Source organism: Aotus nancymaae, unplaced genomic scaffold (genome assembly GCF_030222135.1).
Source record: "Aotus nancymaae isolate 86718 unplaced genomic scaffold, 86718_ANA_hifiasm-v0.15.2.pri h1tg000062l, whole genome shotgun sequence".
In the NCBI taxonomy this organism is placed as follows: Eukaryota; Metazoa; Chordata; class Mammalia; order Primates; family Aotidae; genus Aotus; species Aotus nancymaae.
Window position 1 is genome coordinate 33,613,049 of NW_026988476.1, and position 26,234 is coordinate 33,639,282.

The 26,234-nt window shown below is 35.9% G+C and overlaps 2 protein-coding genes across 6 annotated transcripts in view; one reads left to right on the forward strand and one right to left on the reverse strand.

Moving 5' to 3' along the window:
* Window positions 1-26,234, reverse strand: part of FRMD5 (FERM domain containing 5) — a 343,658-nt gene that overhangs the window by 197,934 nt on the left and 119,490 nt on the right. The window lies entirely within an intron of this gene.
* On the forward strand, window positions 4,027-4,503 carry LOC110568757 (large ribosomal subunit protein eL42-like). The gene has a single exon (XM_021673134.2). The coding sequence runs from the start codon at window positions 4,094-4,096 to the stop codon at window positions 4,412-4,414; it is 321 nt and encodes a 106-aa protein (XP_021528809.1). The 5' UTR covers window positions 4,027-4,093; the 3' UTR covers window positions 4,415-4,503.

The window sequence follows — 26,234 nt, forward strand, 5'->3', positions numbered from 1 at the left end:
GACATTTCTGGGACATGTTCTTTTTACTTGACAATATATTGTAGACATATTTTCTTGACAGAAAATATTTGTCTTACTCATCCTTTTTTTTTGGAGATGGAGTTTCATTCTTGTCTCCCAGCCTGGAATGCAGTGGCATGATCTTGGCTCACTGCAACCTCTGCCTCCTGGGTTCAAGTGATTCTCCTGCCTTAGCCTCCCGAGTAGCTGGAATTACAGGCACCCACCACCATGCCCAGCTAATTTTTATATATATATATGTGTGTGTGTATATATATATATATATATATATATATATATATATATTTTTTTTTTTTTTTTAGTAGAGATGAGATTTCACTGTATTGGCCAGGCTGGTTTTGAACTCCTGACCCCAGGTGATCTGCTTGTCTTGGCCTCCCAAGTGCTGGGATTACAGGCGTGAGCCACCGTGCCCAGCCTACTCATCCTTTTTAATAATATGTTCCATTGTATAGATACCTCTGAATATATTTAACACACTAGAAAATTGGACAGTGCTTACTTGAAGATGAAGCAAAGATTCCTTAGAAAGTCTTTACATTTATATTTATTTTTCTTATCCAGGAAATTGGATGAGATTATAAGGAAAAACTAAAAAAATAAAAAATAAATAAAAACCACATGTTGTCTCTATCTTTCCCTTCAGAGAAGCTTAGAAAAAATAAAAGTGAAAAAAATCCTACTGAAATAGTATCAGAAAGCACACTGCAGTCTTATATTACCTCCATTTCAAATCTAACTTTTAGAAAAAGAAGAAAACTATTTTGGGTAACCAAATAACGAGTCCCTTTTAAGCCCCAGAATTTAAAGATCACTGAAAAATGAAAATTATGTAATGTCTTGTACTCAGGATGCTCTGGAAATTATTTTTGAATTCCCACACCATTATCATTAATGGACACCAGCTGTGGGCTCACAGTATCCTGGGTATATTACACAATAAAAACATAGACAGGATGTCAACGCACATATGCCATGCACACAGCTTGGTTCTAATTAGCGTCACTGACAATAGACGTTTGTTAAAGATGACGATGTAGTGGTTCTAGAGTCCGACCACCTGGGTTCCAAACTTGGCTCAGTCATCTATGCAATGTGTGACCTTGAACAAATTATTTCAGTCTCATTTTCACCCAGAAAGTTCCTATGAGAATTAAAAGAAATAATATACAGTATTTAGTATCATGCCTATCCCTTAGTAAGCACTCAATAAATATTAAGGATTATCATTAGTGGTACTACTGAAATAATTATAATACTAAAGGGGTCCTGTTAGGACTAGGGTTTACAAAAATATATGGCACCATTTCTCAGCTTTCAAGAACTTACAATTTAGAAATCAATTCAAAGAGCCCAAAAGGAAGGATAAAATAATGAAAGAGGATAATTTTCCTATTAAGACCTAAAAATTAATAAAACGAAATCACTTTTAGTCACCCAACCCAAACAGGTAAATATTTAATCGATTTAATCTGATTTGAATACCCAATAGTGTTAATAATACCACATATATAATGAAGGTTGAGTACAATCTAGTACACAGGTTAATTTAAAACTTTTTAATATAAAAGTTTGGGGCTGGGTTTATCCTTGAGAATATATTAATTTTGGTCATAATATTGACTTCATGACCCACCCATCGTTAAAGAACCAGCTGGGAGACCGCCACCACCTACCAACCAGGTAACAGTAGTCTGTAAGCATATAAACTGACCTGTATCTTGTAAGAAGTCTTTTTAAACTGTAAAGGTCAACTTATACGCAGCGCTTTAGAGTTTACAAAGTTTCTACAACTCATTACTTTTTATCACCATAATTGAGAGATGAACATGACATCCTTCACAACAATTCTAGGGCCTTCATTCAAAACAGATGATACAGTTTGTCAGATAAGGTGACTTTATATCATTTTACTCAACCAGTTCCATTTTTTTTTTAACTCTCAGTGTTTTGAGAATAAAGAGTAAATATGCTATGCACTAATTGGTTTTCAAAAATAAAAATGACACTCAGAAAAATGAGGTTTTGAACTCTGGGTACTCTGATTCGTGTAAAGTTAAAGCATAAATTGCCTTCTCAGCTTCACCTCCCACTGTCTACCTCATGTTTTCTGCTTTATCTTTTCAAGATTTTTCTCCACAGATGTAGGTGCCCAGGTTCTTGTTTTCAATTTAAATCAAAATAATTCAAGAAATACTCAATTTAATAATTCAATCCAAGAAATACCTATTAGCTCTACCAGCCCTGGATGGTTGCTGGAGAGGGTCCACAGACAGGTAAGTCTCTGCCTTCAGAGAGTTCACAATCTACTTTCAAAAGCTATAATACAAGGTCAAATAGTAAGGGCCACATACAAGTTTAAAATGTGATAGGGATTCCAAGATTAGAGAGTGCCCTCTGCTGGAAGGGGAAGAGATGATCAACAGAGACTTCAAGACGTTTAAATTTTACACAGAATTTCCATAGGAAGAAATGAAGGAAGACAGGCATTCCAGGGAACAGGCATTACACAGGAAACTAGTGGCAAGGGGTGTTCAGGGAAGAAGGAGTTGTTCAGATCTATCAGAGTTGAGAGAACATGTTATGAAGGGCTTTGAATATTAGGTTGGGAAGTCCTATAGCTAACTCCATATTAAATGAGTCATCAACATCTTTAGGCAGGAGAGTTAGGTGATAAGAACTTCACTTTGGGAAGATTCATCTGATGAAAAGTGTGTAAGAGGAGTCCAAGTGGGAGACTGTGAACTTTGAGGCCACTGAGTGGGTTACTGTAATATTTTAAATGAAGTGAAACTGCTGTTTCAAGATTAAAAGTAAAGGGAAGGAGTCAAACAGGTTGGTAGCTAAAAGGAAAAATAAAATTGGGCAAAGTGCCCCCTCCATTCTTTTCCTTAAAGGAGCAACAAAGACAAGAGATTATATAAAGGCAGCAAAGAAAGATTAATAGAGAACAAAATATTATTGATGCTAGGGTAGAGAAAAAGACTAATCACTGAATTAAAGTCCAAGAAGAGGAGGGATGGAGTGGACTAGGTGGAAGTATTCATTTTGAAAAGAAAAATGCCTATTCTTCAAAAGAGAGAGAGTATAAAAGGGAAAAGAGTGAAAATACATGGAAACTTATAAAGTCGGGACAGAGGAAGCTCAAGAATTTATAGTAATCTCAGTTTTCTCAGAGAATAGGAGGCAAGCTCATTTGCATGGAGAACTGAGGAGAGACTGGGTATGTGCCATGAAAGAGGTGTACTCAGAAAAGACATTCAGAGGGATATAATTATGAGCAAAAAAGTACTGATTAAAATATTGCTAAAATACCAATGTAAATGCAACCAAATAAAAAATAGTTAAAATGGTCATTTTCAAAATGTAAAGACCTTTGTGCTTCAAAGGACATTGACTTAATCAGTGTTAGGCTGCTAAAACAAAATGCTATAGACTGGGTAGCTTATAAACATATAATTTATTGCTTTCAGTTCTGGAGGCTGGGAAGTCCAAGATCAAGGCACCAGCAGACATGGTGACTGGTGAGGGACTATTCCTCATGGATCATGCCTTGTTGCTACATCCTCAGATGGTGTAGGGCAGAGACAAGCTCCTTGAGCCTCTAAACTAATCCCATTCATGATGGTGGAGCCCTCATGACCTAATTACCATCTAAAGACCCCAAAACTCTTAATACTATAGCATTGGGGATTATTTCCAACACATAAATTTGAGGGAAATACCAACATTCAGATCATAGCAGACACCACCAAAAAAGTGAAAACACGACCCACAAAATGAGAGAAAGTATTTGCAAATTTGATATCTGATAATAATCTAGCACCCAGAATATACAAGGAACTCTTAAAACTCAGCAATGAAAAACCAAATAATGTAATTTAAAAATAGGCAAAGATTAAAATAGGTATTTCTTCAAGTAAATACAAATAACCAATAAGCACATGTAAAGATGCTCAACATCATTTATCATTAAAGAAATGCAGGTTGCGAGGCGAGAGCTGCGCGAGTCGAGTGTGTCGGACGCCGTTTCCGGTTTCCATCATATAGACAGACCAGCCCTTCTGCAAAGATGGTCAACGTACCTAAAACCCGAAGAACCTTCTGTAAAAAGTGTGGCAAGCATCAGCCTCACAAAGTGACACAGTATAAGAAGGGCAAAGATTCCTTGTATGCCCAGGGAAAGAGGCGCCATGATCGGAAGCAGAGTGGCTATGGTGAGCAGACAAAGCCAATTTTCCGGAAGAAGGCTAAGACCACAAAGAAGATTGTGCTCCGGCTGGAATGTGTCGAGCCTAACTGCAGATCCAAGAGGATGCTGGCCATTAAGAGATGCAAGCATTTTGAACTGGGAGGAGATAAGAAGAGAAAGGGCCAAGTGATCCAGTTCTAAACTTTGGAATTTTTTCTTTTAATATTGGAAAGAAAATGTTGAAGCCGTAGAAAAATTACCTGTAGGAAAATAAATACAGTGATATTCTTATGCAATGCAGAAAGCAGAAACTGGACCCCTTCCTGATACCTTACACTAAAATTAACTCCAGATGGATTAAAGACTTAAACATAAGACCTAACACCATAAAAACCCTAGAAGAAAACCTAGGCAAAACCATTCAGGACATAGGCACGTAGGCAAGGACTTCATGACCAAAACACCAAAAGCATTGGCAACAAAAGCCAAAATAGACAAATGGGACCTGATCAAACTCCACAGCTTCTGCACGGCGAAAGAAACAGTCAATAGAGTGAATCGGCAACCAACAGAATGGGAAAAAATTTTTGCAGCCTACCCATCTGACAAAGGGCTGATATCCAGAATTTACAAAGAACTAAAACAGATTTACAAGAAAAAAACAAGCCCATTCAAAAATGGGCAAAGGATATGAACAGATACTTTACAAAAGAAGATATACATGAGGCCAACAAGCATATGAAAAAATGCTCATCATCACTGGTCATTAGAGAAATGAAAATCAAAACTACATTGAGATACCATCTCATGCCAGTTAGAACGGCGATCATTAAAAAATCTGGAGACAACAGATGTTGGAGAGGATGTGAAGAAATAGGAACACTTTTACACTGTTGGTGGGAGTGTAAATTAGTTCAACCATTGTGGAAGACAGTGTGGCGATTCCTCAAGGATCTAGAAATAGAAATTCCATTTGACCCAGCAATCCCATTACTGGGTATATATCCAAAGGATTATAAATCGTTCTACTATAAGGACACACGCACACAAATGTTCATTGCAGCACAGTTTACAATAGCAAAGACCTGGAACCAATCCAAATGCCCATCGATGATAGACTGGACAGGAAAAATGTGGCACATATACATGATGGAATATTATGCAGCCAACAAAAACGATGAGTTCGCGTCCTTTGTAGGGACATGGATGAATCTGGAAACCATCATTCTCAGCAAACTGACACAAGAACACAAAATCAAACATCGCATGTTCTCACTCATAGACGGGTGTTGAACAATGGGAACACATGGACACAGGGAGGGGAACACTATACACTGGGGTCTCTTGGGGGGGAGTGGGGGAACAGCGGGGGGTGGGGAGTTGGGGAGAGATAGCATGGGGAGAAATGCCAGATATAGGTGAAGGGGAGGAAGGCAGCAAATCACACTGCCACATATGCACCTATGCAACAATCTTGCATGTTTTTCACATGTACCCCAAAACCTAAAATGCAATTAAAAAAAAAAAAAACAAGAAAAGAAATGCAAATCAAAATCACAGTGAGTTATTCCTTACCTACCAGAATGGTCATAATAAAAAACAGAAATGGACATGATAAAAATAACAAGTGTTGCTAAGGGTGCAAAGAAACTGGAACTCTCACACATTGCTGGTGGCAATATAAAATGGTTCAGCCACGGGAAACAGTTTGGCAGTTTCTCAAACAGTTAATATAGAGTCACCATATAACCCAGCAATTAATTTCATTACTAGATATACACCCAAGAAAAATGAAAACATATAGCCATGCAAAAATTTGTGCACAAATGTTCATAGCAGCATTATATATCATAGCCAAAAAGTGGAAGCAACTTAAGTGTCTGCAATTGATAAATGAGTAAACAAAATGTGGGATATCCATATTAATATTATTTAGCCATAAAAATGAAGTACTAGTATTATACATGCTACAGTATGAATGAATCTTTAAAACATTATGCTAAATGAAAGAAGTCAGACACAAAAGGTCACCTATTACAGAATTCTGTTTATATGAAATATCCAGAATAGGCAATTTGATAGAGAAAAAGTGGTTTTCAGGGGCTGAGGGAATGGCAAAATGGGAAAGTGCAGAGTGACTGCTAATGCGAATGAGATTACTTTTTTACAGTGATAAAAATGTTCTGAAATTACATACTGCTGATGTTTGTACAACTTTGTGAATATACTAAAACCCACTGATTTGTATACTTTAAACAGGTGAATTTTATTACATGTGGATCTTATGTTTAAAAGATTGCTAACAAGTTTAGATAACCTGTATTTTGTTCTAGATCTATTCAGAATGGAATCATGATTTTCTCATGATTATGATTCAAGATGGCAGATATTGTCCCCTTCAAAGATAAAATTGTCCCATATTTGTGCTAGCAAAAAAAAAAAAAAAAAAAAAAATCTGTGCTTTTCATTATCTATATATTATACCTGAATAAAATAAAAGATTAAGGCTGGACATAGTGGCTCAGACCTATAATGCCAGCACTTTAGGAGGCCAAGGTGGGAGAATTCCTTCCTTGAGGCCAGGAGTTCAAGACCAACCTAGGCAACACAGTAAGACCCCATCTCAAGCAAAAACAATTTTTTTGGCCTGAAATTTTCTTTATAGTTGTGTCTCTGCCAGGTTTTGGTATCAGGATGATGTTGGTCTCATAAAATGAGTTAGGGAGGATTCCCTCTTTTTGTATTGTTTGGAATAGTTTCAGAAGGAATGATACCAGCTCCTCTTTGTACCTCTGGTAGAATTCGGCTGTGAACCCATCTGGACCTGGACTTTTTTTGGTTGGTAGGCTATTAATTGCTGCCTCAACTTCAGACCTCGTTATTGGTCTGTTCAGGAATTCAACTTCTTCCTGGTTTACTATTAGGAGGGTGTTAAGTGTCCAGGAATTTATCAATTTCTTCTAGATTTACTGGTTTATCTGCATAGAGGTGTTTGTAGTAATCTCTGTGGTAGTTTGTATTTCTGTGGAATTAGTGGTGATATCCCCTTCACCATTTGTTATTTCATCTATTTGAATCATCTCTCTTTTCTTTTTTATTAATCTGGCTAGCGGTCTATCTATTTTGTCGATCTTTTCAAAAAACCAGCTCCTGGTTTTATTGACTTTTTGAAGGGTTTTTGTATCTCTATCTCCTTCAGTTCTGCTCTGATCTTAGTTATTTCTTGTTTTCTGCTAGCTTTGGAATTTCTTTGATCTTGCTCCTCTAGTTCTTTTAATTGTAATGTTAGGGTGTCAATTTTAAATTGTTCCTCACTTCTCATGTGGGCATTTAGTGCTATAAATTTCCCTCTAGACACTGCTTTAAATGTGTCCCAGAGATTCTGATACGATGTGTTTTCATTCTCATTGGTTGTGAAGAACATCTTTATTTTGGCCTTCATTATTTATCCAGTAGTTAGTTTAGTTTCCATGTAGTTGTGCAGTTTTGAGTGAGTTTCTTAATCCTGAGTTCTAATTTGATTGCACTATGGTCTGAGAGACTGTTTGTTATGATTTCCATTCTTTTGCATTTGCTGAGGAGTGATTTACTTCCAATTATGTGGTCAATTTTAGAGTAGGTGTGATGTGGTGCTGAGAAGAATGTATATTCTGTGGATTTGGGGTGGAGAGTTCTGTACATGTCTATTAGATTTGCTTGGTCCAGATCTGAGTTCAAGTCTTGGATATCCTTGTTAATTTTCTGTCTCATTGATCTGTCTAGTATTAACAATGGGGTGTTAAAGTCACCCACTATTATAGGGAGGGAGTCTATGTCTCTTTGCAAGTCATTAAGAACTTGCTTTACGTTTCTGGGTGCTCCTATATTAGGTGCATATATATTTAGGATAGTTAGCTCTTCTTGTTGCATTGATCCCTTTACCATTCTGTAATGCCCTTCTTTGTCTGTTTTGATCTTTGTTGGTTTAAAATCTGTTTTTTCAGAGACTAGGATTGCAATCCCTGCTCTCCATTTGCTTGGTAAATCTTCCTCCATCCCTTTATTTTGACCCTGTGTGTGTCTTTGCACGTGAGATGGTTTTCTTGAATATAGCACGCCAAGGGGTCTTGACTTTTTATCCAACTTGCCAGTCTGTGTCTTTTGATTGGGGCATTTAGCCCATTTGCATTTAAGGTTAATATTGTTATGTGTGAATTGATCCTGCCATTTTGATGCTAGCTGGTTGTTTTGCCCGTTAGGTGATGCAGTTTCTTCATAGTGTCGATGGGCTTTACAGTTTGGTATGTTTTTGCGGTGGCTGGTACTGGTTGTTCCTTTCCATGTTTAGTGCTTCCTTCAGGAGCTCTTGCAGGGCAGGCCTGGTGGTGACAAAATCTCTCAGCAGTTGCTTAGTTGCATAAAGGATTTTATTTCTCCTTCGCTTATGAAGCTTAGTTAGACAGGATATGAAATTTTGGGTTGAAAATTCTTTTCTTTTAGGATGTTGAATATTGGCCCCCACTCTTTTCTGGCTTGTAGGCTTTCTGCTGAGAGATCCGCTGTGAGTCTGATGGGCTTCCCTTTGTGGGTAGCCCGACCTTTCTCTCTGGCTGCCCTTAGCATTTTTTCCTTCATTTCAACTTTGGTGAATCTGATGATTAAGTGCCTTGGGGTTGCTCTTCTTGAGGAATATCTTTGTGGTGTTCTCTGTATTTCCTGTATTTGAATCTTGGCCTCCCTTGCTAGTTTGGGGAAGTTATCCTGGATAATAACCTGAAGAGTGTTTTCCAACTTGGTTTCGTTCTCCCCATCACTTTCAAGTACACCGATCAATTATAGATTTGGTTTTTTCACATAATCCCGTATTTCTTAGAGGCTTTGTTCATTTCTTTTCACTCTTTTTTCTCTAATCTTGCCTTCTTGCTTGCAATCCCATTAGTGGGTGCATACCTGAAGGATTATAAATCATTCTCTTTTAAAGACACATGCACAAGTATGTTTATTGCGGCACTGTTCACAATAGCAAAGACTTGGAACCAACTGAATGCCCATGAATGATAGACTGGATAAAGAATATGTGGTACATATACAACATGGAATACTACACAGCCAAAAAAAAATGATAAGTTCATGTCCTTTGCAGGGACATGGATGAAACTGGAAACCATCATTCTCAGCAAACTGACATAGGAACACAGAAAACCAAACACCACATGTTCTCACTCATAAGTGGGTGTTGAACAATGAGAAAACATGGACACAGGGAGGAGAACATCACACACCAGGGCCTGGTGGGTGGGTGGCTAGGGGAGGAATAGTGGAGCGGGGGATTGGGGAGGGATAACATTAGGAGAAATACCTAATGTAGATGACGGGGCGATGTATGCAGTAAACCACCACCATGGCACGTGTATACCTATGTAACAAACCTGCACAATCTGCACATGTACCCCAGAACTTAAAGTATATTTAAAAAAGGCATTTGCAGCCAAAAAAAATCATTCTATTATAAAGACACATGCACATGTATGTTCATAGCAGCACTGTTCACAATAGCAAAGACTTGGAACCAACCCAAATGCTCATCAATGATAGACTGGATAAAGACAATGTGGTACATATATACCATGGAATACTATGCAGCCATAAAAAAGGATGAGTTCGTGTCCTTTGCAGGGACATGGATGAAGCTGGAAACTATCATTCTCAGCAAACTGACACAGGAACACAGAAAACCAAGCACCACATGTTCTCACTCATAAGTGGGTATTGAACAATGAGAACACATGGAAACAGGGAGGGAAACATTACACAGTGGGGCCTTCTAGGGGTGGGGAGGCTAGGGGAGGAATAACAGGGGGTAGGGGATTGGGAGAGATAATATTAGGAGAAATACATAATGTAGATGACGGGGGGTATGAATGCAGCAAACTACTGTGGCATGTGTTTACCTATGTAAAAATCCCACACGATCTGCACATGTATCCCAGAACTTAAAAGTATACTAAAAAAAATAGTATCTAGTTTTTGACAGCACAATAGGGTGAATACAGTCAATACTGATTTAATTGTACATTTAAAAAATAACCAAAAAATATAATTGGATTGTTAGTAACACAAATGATAAATGCTTGAGGGGATAAATAGCCCATTTACCATGATGTGATTATTATGTATTGTATGCCTGTAACCAAATATGTCATACTCCATAAATATATACACCTACTATGTACCCACAGAAATAAAAAATACCAGAACAAAACAAAATGACAAACATTGTGTAGCAAGCCCAGATAAGAGTTATCTGACTCTTTAGCAAATGTGATTTTGTATACCTTACTATATATTATTTATGGAATCTCAGACACTGTATAATTACATATAGCTAGATGTTATAGAAAACTGCTAAATTGTATCTTTTTAGTGTAGTAGAAAAGATAATCCCAAAGATTAAGGTCATCCTGCCTCTTTTTAGAGCTGTAGGAAAGAATATTTATCTTTTTGTCATGTTGATGATGTTTTTTAACTTTTAAGTACGGGGTACACACGCAAGTTTGCTATATAGGTAAACCCATGTCATAAGACATTAACTGGATTATTCTAATTTAATTATTTTAGTGCTCCATTTGTGCTCTGAAATGTAAAATCATATTTTTCATATTCTTTTTTGAACTGGCTTTGTTATCCTGCTATCCCTCATTAATTAAATACAGTTTTTGACATGTGTTCATTAAAAAAAATTTTTTTAATTAGTCAGGCATGGTGGCACACACTGAAGTTCCTGCTACTTGGGAGGCTGAGGCAGGATGATTGCCTGAGCCCAGAAGTTAAAGGTTAGAGTGAGCTATGATCATGCCACTGCACTCCAGCTGGGGTAACAAAGCAAGACTGTCTCTAAAAAAACAAAACTAAAAATTTTAAGATAAAAAAATAGTAAAAGTTCATCTTTCAAGTAAATCTTAAGTATTCCTCCCCCTACTGCATGATTTCCTGTATATTTATTTGCCTGTTCCAGAGTTTCAAATTCCTTTTCTTGACCCTTTCATCAACTCTGCACACAAAAACATATGTGTATAAGAGCAAACTTAATATTCAGCCCAAACACCTTAAAGTTTATTACTAATATTCATAATGATGTAGGTGTTTACATATAATTAATATAATTATTAAATGCCGTAGCATTTAATAAAAAGTCCTTAAATGCCATAGAGCAAAGAGATTAATATAATAATTTGAAGATTGCCTTCAATACTAGTAAGGATTTGTGATTAATTTTTTTTGGAACAACCAAATTGCATTGACTATTATATTCTGACACGTTAATAACAGCAGAAATGCAAAATATCATGGATATAGGAATCTTGATCCACTTCAAATCATTGACGTTTCCCTGACTGCATAGTTTCATCCTTGGTTTTCTTTATAGGACTTACAAAGGTTGATCCCATTGTCCACAAGGGTCACTCTCTAATGGATGCCTAGTCCTCATCTCAAGTTAATAACATGCACTCTCAAGCCATTTCCTCTCCTGGGGCCATAAGGAGGATGTTCCCACATCCTTCCCAGACAAAAATAAGTCCTCTATGACACCTATTCATATGCAATTTTAAAAATCTGATAGAATTTTGCAGTTTACAACAATAAAACACTGGTATAGACTGTGAGCTACATCATGGAGATATATAATGACACTATATGTAACTAGATATGAGTCAATACAGCATTTGTTAAATGAGATTCTATCCATAAATTCTATCCAAATTTATGTTCACAACAATCTAACACCATCAATTGTTAAAAAGGAGGCAGGAACTTAAAGCCTCATTCTAGAATACCCTCTCCAAGCCCTATCCTATACATCCATCCAAAATAGACCCTAAACTGGGAAATGGGAATTAATTAGTTTGACTTTTCAGGCAAGCCATTTCTCCCTAACTCCTTAAGCATTACCATGTTTATCTATAAAATGAGTAGTTTAGACAATATTATTGATTTTTAGTCTGCATGCTCAGAATCATAGAAGCCCCCAAAAGTAATAGTTGGGCCTGGAAGTTATTTTGATTTCAAAAAGCTTATTTGTTACAGAACCCAAATAAAATATCCATTTTTTTTGAGCTGAAATTATGGTACTAACCAATCATGATTTTCTCATATTGACCAGAAGTCCTGGTTGGCTTTGGTCAGTAAAGTTATAAAACAAATGAATTATTATTTAATCAATGCATAATAATAAATATTTCAAAATATGGAGGCCATGAGGAACAGAAATAATTAAAATGATCTTTTATAGGGGAAAAAATGAAAATACAGAACTGAATTCTTCTTTTTTTTTTTTTTTTTTTGAGATGAAATCTCGCTCTGTGGCCCAGGCTGGAGTGCAGTGGCGTGCGTGATCTCAGCTTGCTGCAACCTCTGCCCTCCAGGTTCAAGTGGTTCTCCTGCCTATTCTTTCATCTAATATTTACTGTATACTTTTTCCTGTGCCAGGTTTTTCACTAGATCTTAGGGTTACAGGGATACCATTGAGAGGTCCATGGCCACAGTTCAATAAAGGGGATGAGGTTCCTTCTAGCTGCTATGGAAGGTCTATTTATTTGTTAATGAGGAATTTAGTTTATATAAGAAACTTTTAAAACCTCTTCACAAGGGGTACAATACCTCCTGCTAGCTTTTCGTAATGATGTCAGCTTTAGTGCCTTCACCAGGCATTTCTTAGGTCTGCGTTTCAGAGGTTTAGTACTTATACCCTAAGGACTAAGGAAATAGAGCATTGGGGTCCCTCTGAGCTACAGAGTGAAGCCAGTGCTTGAGCAGCTCTGGGTGATGAGCAGCCATCACAGTGCCTTTCACTGTCCAGGTCAGCTCTAAGTACAAGTGACTCCTAAGGGAAATGGACTTGGTTTTGAATAGTATAAAACAGAACATGTTTGCTCCTTCATTCCACATAATAAATATCTTTTTTAAAAAATCACATAGGCCTTGGAGAGTTTCTAAACATTTGCTGGTTTGATACAGAGCCATCATAAGTAGACCCAGAAAACATCCTCTTCCTGGCTTGAACATCAACAGTTTTAATGAATTGGATGGGAAATGAAGTCTTAGCCAAGTAGATCTCAACTAGAAATTCTAAAGTGGTGCCAATTTTGAAGGAAAATAAATAAATTGCTTCAAAAAAGAGGCTGCTCAACTCTTGAACAGTCATAGTTTATTACAGATATTAAAGGAGTTAAAGAAGATGTAACTTTATTAAACCCCTATTTCCATCATTAAAAAAAGTTTCCTCTCTTAATTTAATTAAGTCATGTCTCAACCTTTTTGACATTTACCATACAAAACACTCCATTGTAAATACTTAGATGATGGTATAAATATAGGGAATATCTCCTTATTTTAGACAGTACTTTCCTTTTAACTTAGGGTTTAGCAAATCAAAGAAAACAGATATGTATATAGCCATGGAAGCATTCAGAGTTGCCTCCCTTCAGGTTCTCTATTTGACTCATTTTTTCTATAGATAGTCCACAGGAAAAGGAGTCTCCCAATTCAAAAACCAAAAAACTATCCAAATTCAATTATTCACTCCCCTGATATGAGAGCAGGAGCTCGTGAGAGCACAAGTCCTGACAAGCAGAGGAAAACACTCAGATAAATGAAAAGCTCTAGGAAACAGAGGTTTTCTGGTCTCTGGACTTAACATGATACCTCTTATAGTAATCTCTCAGTCTGAGATGTCCAGAAATGGGTATCATAGAGTGACTCACAGTTGTTATAAAAAATCTCAATTCAGCCATCACATGTATTATCAGAAATTTGCTTGGCCAGATTCATTTGCTTGGCTAGCACAGATTTTTTCTTGGATACAGACTGCTATAGGGAAATGTTGTGATGTTTGAAATAACAACACTTTTGCCTTGATACTTTACCCAGAAAACATTTCTTTTGCTCACTCTCTTGGAACATTTTCCCTGGGGAAATCTATAAACCAAGGATAACAGGTTATGACATATCCATGTCAATGGGTAACGGAACACACTTTAGGAAAAAACTGTCATTACCTATCATGGCTTAATGTTCATGTAAATCAAATAAACTACTCTCCACTTAAAACACACAGAAACGATTATTTTTTGTTTTCTTCTCAAGAGCTATGGTGTACTACTCTGGAGTAGGAATATTACTAGAGTAGCTTGAGGATTTGTTTGTTTCTGAGAAAAATCATTACAAAGAAATGGGCACTTATTTAAAATGTTCTTAAATACATGGAAAATATATTCAATTGCAATGTCAAAAAATTAAATCAAAATTGTAAGAGATTACAAAAAGAAACTATAACCTCCATGATTAAAAAGAAAACAACGACTGCAGCATGCTTAAGTTCAAAGCAGAAGAAATTTGATAATTCAAATAAACATAAATATTGATGGGAAAATACTAACTTCTTACCTTTTAATCAAAATGACTGAGTCTAGAAAATTCAAAAAAATGTGATGACTAACAAATTTAGCAAACATCTTTCCTTCGAATAGATAGGGGAGAAAACTAAGTGACTGGATGTATGAAGTAACTAAGCCAGAAAAGTTCCTTCAAATACTGCCTATTATTTATTGAACAGGAAAAAATAGATATAAAATTCTTATTAAAATTTCACCAAAAAATGATTATCAAACATCTGCTATGGAAAGTAACTGTGTTAAGACTTCATGAAGCTCATGAAGTTGAGAAGGACTCATCTAAAAGCTATTATGATTTATATATCCTAAAAAATAAAAGGTAGCCCTTGAAGATTTGGATTTTTACAGCTTGTTAAAGTGGTTAACTATGTATATTTTGTATGTCTATATTACATACATATGTTATACATTGCAGTATAAAATCCCCCAAGCTTATTTATTTATAAAGCAAAAAAGAAGATTATTACGAATGGGTGAGAGAGGAGTCAATCTAAAACCTTTGCTAAAGGCAAATGCTGAATAGCTGAGTATTTTCTAATCAAACTTTTAAAAAAGTCAAAAGGCATGATATCTATTTTTTTTAATGTGGCTTCCTCCGTTTTCTCTAGAAAGAAAGTATCTTTTTAAATCCTTTATCCTGTAATCTTTTCTTCCCCCTAAAGGTTTAAGTAGTACCATGTAACGCCATACTGGCTTAAATTATCATACCCTGCCATTTATCCTAAACTTAGATGAGCTACAGAGGATTACCTCAAAAGGAGTTTTTATATAAAAATATCATACAGGACTTCCTATAAAATACTTCAAAGACCACAAGTAAACATATGTCACTGTCCTACAATTCACATAGAATTTCAAGAATCCCAGAGTCAAAACAATCTTATAAAAGAAGAGCAAATTGGTATCTCACATTTCCTGATATCAAAACTTACTACAAAGCTACCATAATCAAAACAGTGTGGTACTGTACTGCAATAAGAACAGACATAGAGACCAAAGGAATAAAATAGAGTCCAGAAATAAAACATCATGCTATGTGAAATACGCTAATGGCCAAATGATTTTTCAACAAGAATGCCAAGACCATTTAATGAGTAAAGGAGGTCTTTTCAACAAATGTCTTTGGGATACCCACATGCAAAGAATGAATTTGAATCCTTATGTTATACAATAGACAAAAATTAATTCAAAGTGCATCAAATATCTACACATAAAAACCAAAACTATAAAACTCCTAGAAGAAAACATAGGGAAAAAAGTTTCATGCCAGTAGATTTAGAAATGATTTCTTAGATATGAAACCAAAAGCAGAGACCACTAAAGCAAAAACAGATAAAGTGGACTTTATCAAAATTAACAAAAGGCACTATCAAAGTGCACCAAAGCACATAATCAACAGAGTAAAAGGCAATCCACAGAACGGGATAAAATATTTCCAAATCATATACCTGATAAGCAACTGATAATAAGATATATAGAAAACTCCTATAATCCAAGAACAAAAAAATCCCAAATAAAAAATAGGCAAAGGACTTGAATAGATATTTCTCCATCAAACCTAAACAGATGGCTGAGAAGCACATCAAAAGATATTCAAAATCACTAATACATTAGGAAAATGCAAATCAAAATTACAATAAGATACCACTTTACACCTATCTGGATGAGTATTATCCAAAAAGTAATAATAAATAAACCCCAAAACAATATAACAAATGTTGTCAAGGATATGGAGAAATTAGAATGTTTGCATATTGCTCATGGGAATGTAAAATGGTGCAGCCACTGTGGAAAATAGTATAGTGGTTCCTCAGAAAAGTAAACATAAAATTATCATATGATCCAGCAATTGAACTGGGTGCTGGTGGATGCCTGTAGTCCCAACTAATTGGAAGGCTGAAGCAAGAGGATCCATTTAAGCCAAGGAGTTCAAGGCCAGCCTGGGCAATATTGAAAGACCTTGTCTAGGACTCAATTCAGTTCTACTTTTAAAAAATGTATCCAACACCTGTCCTGTTAAAAATGATGTGCTAATGCTGCATGTATCAAATAGCTGAGTGAGGCATTTCATTGCCTTTTAAGAATGTGTAATCTGCTATGCAGAATGAGACAAGTACACAAATAATAAGCATACCAGGAAGTGGTACAAAATAATACTCCAATGTCTGAAGACTCCTACCTGTCTTTTTCTAGTCTCATCTTCTCTTTTAAGCTCCAGATCTGAGTAGTCAACTGCCTGTTAGACCTTTCCCAACAAGTTTTGAGTACAGATGTAAACTTTCCATTTCTAATTACTTGAAAGGTAAATTTAGAAATGTAGATACACATGAAAAAATTGAGTGTTTTCTCAAAGCTGTCAATTATTTGGGTTGCAAATGTAGAATTCAGATGTTTTAGGCACACATGAGAAGTGATAATTGCCTCATATACCTACAAACCCTTTATGAAGAGGACATATTCTAAAACACAGTACTGTCAAATTTTGGAAGACAAAGAATGCATATATAAATTCTTCATTTAAAATTGGGTTTGGAAATTCAAACAATGGTAAAAAAATATATATATATATGTAACATTAAAATTAGCATTTAACCATTTTTAGGTATATCGTACAGTGGCATTACAAACATCCACATTGTTGTGCTAACATCACTACCATTCATCCCCAGCCCTTTTAAATCTTCCCAAACTGAAACTCGGTATCCATTAAATAACAGCTCGCTATTCTTTCCAAGTCTTTTACAGCTGGTCTACCTAGATGTGAAATGTATAAATTTTCTCTAAATCTAAGCTAATCGTTTTGGTCCATTTGCAAATGGAAGGTCAAGGTTTGCAGCTAGGCCATAATGCCTATATTTCAGTCCCCATTTTACTATATGAACATCATTCAATAAATAGTGCAAGTGAGATCTATTTTTTTTGGTTCATTTGGCATCATACTCTCATTGCATACCTACCCCACTAAGGATCACGGCATAGAGATTCACAGCCAAAAATAAGGCAGAAGGTCAAGCAATGCTCTTTATGCAGGAAGGATATTCCCTCCTTCCCTTTTGGGAACACTTCAACTAACCCTGTTTTAGTTTGGCTGCTTTGCCTCATTTCTAAAAAAATTTCATTACACTCCACAGCCCTTCCCTTGATGCCCTAGTTAATTAAGTTTACATAATTTCCTACTGATTAGTTTTAAACAGCTTGCTCCGGATTTTCTCTCCTTTAATTTTGTCTTTACTGACTGCTTAAAATCCTCAACTATGAACTTGGGAAAGCCTATGTGTTACCACAAAGTTCACTGTTGTACATGCAGAAAGAAAAGCATATCAGCATTGTGATTTATAAAGAGATCTGGGATCAACTATTGCAGGAAATAGAAACTTAGGTTGAATCTGATAACAAACCAGTAATAATAAACACCAGGAAGACACTAGTTATATTCCTTCACATACAAAAATGAACTATGGTCCAATCCTTAAATTTCACATTTACTGAGATCCTATGGGATTCTTTCTCTGTGCTTTGGAACTCAGAGGATTAATAAAAAGAATTAATAACATGTATTTAAAATTATTGTTCAAGTTGATTTATATCCTCCTCAAATAAAATTGTGAACTGACATTTTGCCTGTGTTTTGGGGCCATAAATGAATAGCATACAAGATAATTTAAAAATCCATTCATTTTGGCCATTTTTGTGGCTGATGTAAATTGCAACATAACCAGTGAAAGTTTCTAATAATGGAAATAGTGAAAATTAACAGGTCAGCTGTGCCACAATCTGGTCCATCTGCTACATATAGACAGCCTCAGAGGACAATGAATAAGAAGAGTGAACCCAAAACGTCAACACCAATATCCTAAGGCCTTTCATGATCCAAGAAATGGCAGTTGGCTTTGAAATTAGTCTGAAACCTGCTTTTCCCAAAAATTATTTCACTTTCTTGGTACTTTAGGGACAGCAGAACAACTTATTTTCAAAAATACATTGAAATTTTTTAGTTTTATAAATTTCAAAATTCTCAAGACCGTTTAAAATTTCACAAAATTTTTTCTTGCTCACAAAACTCTATAAAACAAAGGTAAGGGCCCCCATACTCCACTAGCTCATACTGGAACACAGAGGGGTTTAAAGGTTACAGCAAATCTCCTTCAAATACACTCTATCTGCTAATGAAGACTAAGTCTGCACTGGCAAAACCAAACTAATATATTTTTTAATGAATTCTCAAATGACTTTTCTGGTGATGAGATATACTCTCCACCCCACATACTGAACTATGCTAGGTCGGCCAGTATTCTTGCTATATGACAATCAGTCCTCCTCCCTGGTGGTACCAAGTGTTTTATTTGTAGTGATTTTGTCCATAATTGACAGCCAAATGTGCTGTTTCGTACAAATCTCATTCAGTTTTCTTTTACTTCTATTGAAGACTTCCTTGTTTTATATGCCAAGAAATTCTATGGAAGTTTCTTTAAAATTTGTTTTAAAAAAATCAGTTTCCACAAACAGTCTGAAGATTTTTTTAAATTCAGACATACATAATCACTTCCTAAAAGCATAGCTGAAGGTCATATTACACGGTGATGAGATGTCAAGCAAAAGAATACACACATTTCAATTTGCAAGCTCACAAATAAGTGTTGGTACTTAGAGGAAAAGAAAATCATAGTCTTGGGAATGAAAGATAAGATATGAAACACTGGCTAACTGGCTAATTCACAAGGATAGTTTCTCCTTGGAACAAGCATAATTCCCATTATAATAAGCACTTTGCAGGTGTACTGAAGGAAAAAAGATAAAGTTTGCCAATTAAGTCAGTGTTTTCCCAAGTGAATTCTGACTCCAACAATGGAACCAAAGGACTGTGATGCAATTATGAACCTAAATTTCACAGGCTTTTGTGCTGAAAATACTCTGTGATTCACTGAAAGTGCTCATAATTCATGACAAGCTTCTCAAACACTTTCTGATTATACGCCTTAAAAGACAGATTAAAATGCTTTTCTTTTACCTTTGGACCTCAGTGGTCATATATAAATAATCACAGGATATTTCATGTGATTTTTAAAACCTAAAAAGAGAAGTGGAAATACGCAAAATATCCTACTCTCTTCAGGATGCTAGAAGGAAGATTAAGACATGTAATCTCGCAGGGCAAATCTATATACATCTATTTAAGCAAGAAAATTTATTTGATAAACTCCTCTTAAAATATTTAAAACAAGGATCAGGATTAGAGTTCATTTTCTCATGCCAGTCTTAAATGATTACTAATTGTAATATTTTAAAGCTATGTGTTTAAATTTGGAGGACAAAATTGCTGTCCATCTACATTATTGCACAATTGTTTCTAACCTCATTGGTCCTGCTCAGCCTTCACTACTGGCTGATATACCCCTAGTTGAGCTTCAACTGAGCTCAGGAATTTTTTTTCCCCACTGCTGTTATTTCATTGTTCTTGAGTGTCTTACTGATTTTACTGTTATTGAAGTTGGAATGCTTTGCTGTTTAATGCATTTGTTATTCGTGTTAAACATCCAAGACGCTGAGATAAAAGTGGACCTGGAATAAAATGGGATACATGGGATCAAACTATGGAAATAATAAAACATTAAAAAACAACAATAAGAGCAAACAGAGAAAAAACAAAGACATACACAGTTTAAAAGGCCATTCTGTGTTAAATCAATGGTTCATTCAGTTCAGTATATTCCCTCTGTCACCAGCACCAGGGTAAGTTTTGTAGTAACGCTTGTCATTCATACTCTTTGATCTTACCCTCAAAAGATTTGAAAGGTATCCTGAACATACCCTACCTTTCATTAATAATACATTAAGGATGTGGTCATAACCTAGTCTTGGGCCTGTCAGTATTTCCATCCAGTAAATTATTTTTATATTAATTATTAAAACAAATAATTCCTTTGTCTTAAAACAATATGGAGTCTAGTTCCAACTTTGCCACTGACTGGCTATTTGACCTTGGGCAATGTTTAATAATCTCTGTATCTGAATGTCCCATCTATATAACGAGGAGGTTACTCTCAAATCTAATGTTTTGACTACCAAATTTCAAGAAGATGATAACACACCTGTCTTAACATCATACATACCCTCTGTTTTGCAAGTTGTAGTTAGCTTCTTCTCCCTTTGTTTTCTCTAGCCTTCAAAAAAATCAATCTCTCATGGTAGAAAGAGACCGCAGAAATCATCTAATACAACTCACAGATGCCTGAATCAACATTACAGAATTCTCCACTACCAGTCATCTTGCTCCTGTTTGGATACTATTAGTGATGGAGAGTTCTATGAACTCCTGAGGCAGCTCACTTTATTTTGAACTAACATCAACTGTCAGAAATTCTTCTGATATGAATTCAGATATAAATGTTGATATAAATCTATCTCCTTGCAACTTCCTGATTCTTTCCTCCAGGGCAACACAGCGCAGACTTAAACCTTTTTTCTGTATGATCCACATGATAGATCTAATACTCAAGGAAGCTGTCACATTCTTATAAGTTCTCTCTCTTCTCCAGGCTAATCATCTTTTAGTTTTTCTTCCATTGAATTGTACACTTTAAATGGGTGAACTGTATGGTATGCGTTGTATCTCAAATTTGTTTTTTAAAAAGAACTACAGAAATGTAAGATACTTCAATTATTTTATCTCTAGTGAAAAACTGACAGCAGCTCGAACAATACATCCCTAGTTATGAAACTCAGAGGCCACCATTCCCCATGGGCAATTATAATTCTGCCAAAAGATTGTGTCTATAATGCACAATCTGGGGAAGCAATCTGGGGATGTGGTATAAACCACATCCAGATATCATTACACATAAATGACTGTGATCTCAGCACCAAGAGATTTACCTATGGAAATCTAATATGGCTACCAGGAAATGTTCCCCTGTGTACCAACTTCACTCAGCAGCTGTCATTTATATAGCTTCTTATTTGGCAACTGCATCAATCAGTTTGTTGTGAATTTTAAAAGGTGAACAAGTATTTCAAATAAACACTGTGGTTTGGAGAATATTCATTAAAAAGATATTATATAAACATTATGTTCTAGAGCCTAGGAATATAAAGATACATTGAACCCACTTCTAGCCCTAGGAGAGTCCTATATGAGAAACAAAGTGAAAAGACATGAGATAAGACAAGAAATATAAAAAAGACTTTTATTTCTGTCAATACGGTAGACCAGATAACATAAAGAGCCTCCCCCAACAAAACTCAAAGAAACTTCAGAATAAAATATAGCAAATGTATTTTAAAAGTACACAGCTAAGTTTTAAAGAAGATAAGGTAACTACTCAAAGGTCAAAGTAGAAAAATTAGGTTAAGAAAACAGAAGAGAAAGCAAATGATCTGATATTATGGCAACCCTGTGGATGGTTGGGATGCAGTTACTGGTCTCGATAAGGAGCCACATAGGGCAAGAGAAACCAAAGCAGTCACCTCAAATCAAGCTAAAAAGTTTGGACATTATCTTACAGGCATAGAGCGTTATAAGCAAACACAAAATAGGGAACAAATGGTTAATTTTGCATTTTAGAAAAATTACTCTACCAGCAGTATGGCTAATGAATTTGAGGTAACCAAACCTGAGGAAGAGAGATAGAAGACTCTTAATAATCGCTAACATTTATTGACCCTTATTATGTCATCAGAAGGTTAAGAGCTTTATACATATTATCTCACTTAATTATGACAACCCTATATATACATTATCCTCTATCTTATCAATAATGCAATAGAGACTCAAAGACGTTAAATAATTTGCCCAAATCAGTTAGCAACTGGTTAGGTCAAATATACTAAGTCTGATGGTTTGAATGTCATATTCAGGAGATAATTAAAAGGTAGAACCAAGAGGGTCAGATGACCCCAGGAATGAGAAGAAGAGAGGTGTTTAATAATGATACAATAAATAATATCCATATGTGTTATACAGTATCTATAAAATATACAAGGGATATAAGAGTTTCCTCAATAAGCTAAACATAGAACTACCATAAGACATAGCATTCCCACTTCTAGGTATATACTCAAAAGAATTAAAAGCAAGTGTTCAAATACTTATATATGAACGTTTATAGCACTTCTATTCATAACAGCCAAAAGATGGAAACAACCCAAACATCCATCAACAGATGAATGGATAAACAATATGAATGAATGTATATTCATGCAATGAAATATTATTCAGTTGTAAAAAGGAATAAAATATTAATACTTGATACAACATGAATGAATCTTGAAAATGCAGTATGCTAAGTGAAAGATGCCAGACAAAGGCTACATATTAAATAATTCTATTTATATAAAATATCCAGAATAAGTAAATCTAGAAAGACAGAAAATACATTAGTGGTTGCCAGGGGCTACAGGTAGGAGGAAACTAGGAGGGGCTGCAGGTAGGAGAGAACTAGGAGTGACTGCTTGGTGGGTTTCTTTTTGGGGTGATGAAAATGTTCTGTAACTAGTTAGTGATGAGGTTACATAACATTGTAAATGTACTTAATGCCACTATGATACACTAAAAAGTGGTTACAGTGGTAAATTTTATGTGTACTTACCACAATTTTTAAAAGGTGAATATTGGCCTATTGAGAGAGTACTTCCATGGAGATATTTACAGGGTAGGACTGATGAGGTGAGTGAGAAAGATTAGTCCGTCATTAAAAAGCAATAATCATGTATTTTATGAAACATTTGTATTATGAAAGGGATACCAACCTTAAAATGAACAGTACTATGGAGAGGCTTTCCATTCGCTATAAAACTCATCACAATTCAGGATTCATGGTCTTGATAATATAAAGGGCAACACAGGACAACAATGGCCAGGGTTAGAAACAGATAAAGAGCTAGTATCTGCCCTTACAAGTGGTTTTTGTTTGAGACAGAATCTCACTCTATTACCCAGGCTAGAGAACAGTGGTGCAATCTTGGCTCAGTGCAACCTCAGTCTCCCAGGTTCAAGCGATTCTTGTGCCTCCGCCTCCCAAGGAGCTGGGACTACAGGTGTGTGCTACCACATCTGGCTAATTTTTGTATTGTTTAGTAGAGATGGGACTTCATCACGTTGGCCAGCCTGGTCTGAAACTCCTGATTTCAGGTAATCCACCCACCTCAGCCTCCCTAAGTGTTATGATTACAGACGTGAGCAACCACGCCCGGCCCAAGTTTTAAAATAGAGTAAGTAGGACTCACAAAAAGCCCTACAATATAACAAGTAATTATATAAAAACTTGAGTAATGCAGTCAACATATGCAATGAATTCAGAGGAGAAAGTAGTCAAGGTAGGCTCCTTTGAAATACATGAACCAAAACATTATGGTACATTCTAGTGCAGTATTTAAAAGTATGGGTTTCAGTGCCATACTGAACTTTGGCTCTATCACTTACTGTCTGCCTAAACCTGTGCAAGTTACTTTCCCTCAATTTCCTTATCTGAAAAGTGAGAATAATAAAAGAACCCATCCCAAAATTGTAGTGAGGATTAAATGGGAATTTATTTATTTATGTGTGAATATACACATATTTATTTATTCATTAATTTAAAATGCTTAGAATAGTGCCTGAAGCATAGAAAGTACTCAGTAAATATCAGCTACTAACATCATCATCATCATCATCATCATCATCATCATCCCAAGCATTGAATAAGGAGTAAATTGCATTTAGGAATAAAACTTGGTGTTCCAGTCCAACAATTTCAAACTTATTTGGGAATGCAAATAAAATCAAAATGGAAAGTCCAATAGTTATACTGAGTTGAAATAAAACTACTCTAGCTGAAGTAATTCCTGTATCGTGAGTCACACTGTCTGAGAATCCTGTCCTCGACTTACTCGGGGAGTCATTCATTATTCACTATTTCGTGAACATCTACTATGTGCTAGTTTTTATGCTACACTGAATATTTGGAGAGGAAAGATATAGATCCTGTTCTCCAAGAAAGTTACATTCTAGCTGATGAGATAGGCAGAAACTCCCAAAATTTTAAACATCTTTATTGAGACATAATTCACAATTAGCCCATTTACCATTCAATGGTTTTTAGTGTAGGCAGAGTTATGCAACCATCCGCACAATCAGTTTTAGAGGATTTTCACCATTCTCAAAAGAAACACTGTGCCCATTAGCAGTCATTCCTCACCTTCCTTCAACCCTCTCCTCACCAGCACTAAGCAACCCCTAATCTACTTTATGTCTCTATATATTTGCCTATTCTGAACATTTAATATAAAAGGAATCATAAATATATGGTAAAAATCCAACAACTTTAAGATCACTCCAGGATAACTATAATATTTCTTCATTTAAGTAATTCAGGACTTAGAAAAGAGAAATGACACCCTGATTCTTGTTCCGCATGCTTTGATTCCATGTGTGCAGCTCTGACAGATATCAACTGTTCCAGGTTATCCCTCCTCACGTTTTCTCTTCTTCCTTCCCCTAAAATCTTGTATGTCCAGAGAGGAACTCAGGACTGAAGGTAAGGGGAGAGAAAAAAATACCAGAGGCTATCATTTATTCATTCCATACCATATGCTAGGCACTATGATATACTTTATATACGTGCTCTCCTTTAATTGTCACAATAATTCTGGGAGACAAAAACTACTAGTACCTTCATTTTACAAAGGAGGAAGCTGAGGTTTAGAAAGGTTAAATAGCTTGCACAAAGTCACACAACCGGTAATGTCAGAGGTGGAATTTGAACTCTGTTCAGTCTGACTCTAAGGCCGTAAGTCCCTAACCCTCTAAACTGTTAAGCTCTTTCACTCAGTAGTGGTTTTCTCCTGACCCAAAGTAGCTTATTCCTCAAAAAAACTCCTTAATGTATAAAATAAATGGATTCTTAATACTGCCAATAAACTTTCATATTTATTCTTGTTTTTTGAGATGGAATCTCACACTGTTGCCCAGGCTGTAGTGCAGTGGCGCAATCTTGGCTCACTGCAATCTCCGCCTCCTGGGTTCAAGCAATTCTCCTGCCTCAGCCTCCCAAGTAGCTGGGACTACAGGCATGCGCCACTACGCCGAGCTAATTTCATTGTATTTTTAGTAGAGGTAGGGTTTCACCCTGTTGGCCAGGATGGTCTCCATCTCCTGACCTTGTGATCTGCCCACCTTGGCCTCCCAAAGTGCTGAGATTACAGGCGTGAACCAGCGTGCCTGGCCCACATTTATTCTATATTTTACATATTTACATTAAAAACTAAGGTTTCAAGAGAAAATAAAAGTTGGCTAGCTGACTGATACAACAGAAATAATTTGTCAGCACAGGAGGGGACAGAAAGATGGTGACTCTGGGTCTCCAGATCTATCCGTATTTCTCACATTTGTTTCCCCTCCCTTTTCCCATTCTACCACATGAAAGAACTTTACAACCTCAGACATGCTTTTAAATCTTTCTTTGAGTCCACTTTTATATATAAAACAAGAAATGAAACACCATATAAAACTATTAACAATGGTTTTAAGTATATGCATAATGTGGAACTGACCACTCCTTGTCAGTATCAGAGATTCCAGGAGATAAAGAGACATGTCTGCTTGTTCCTTAAAAAGT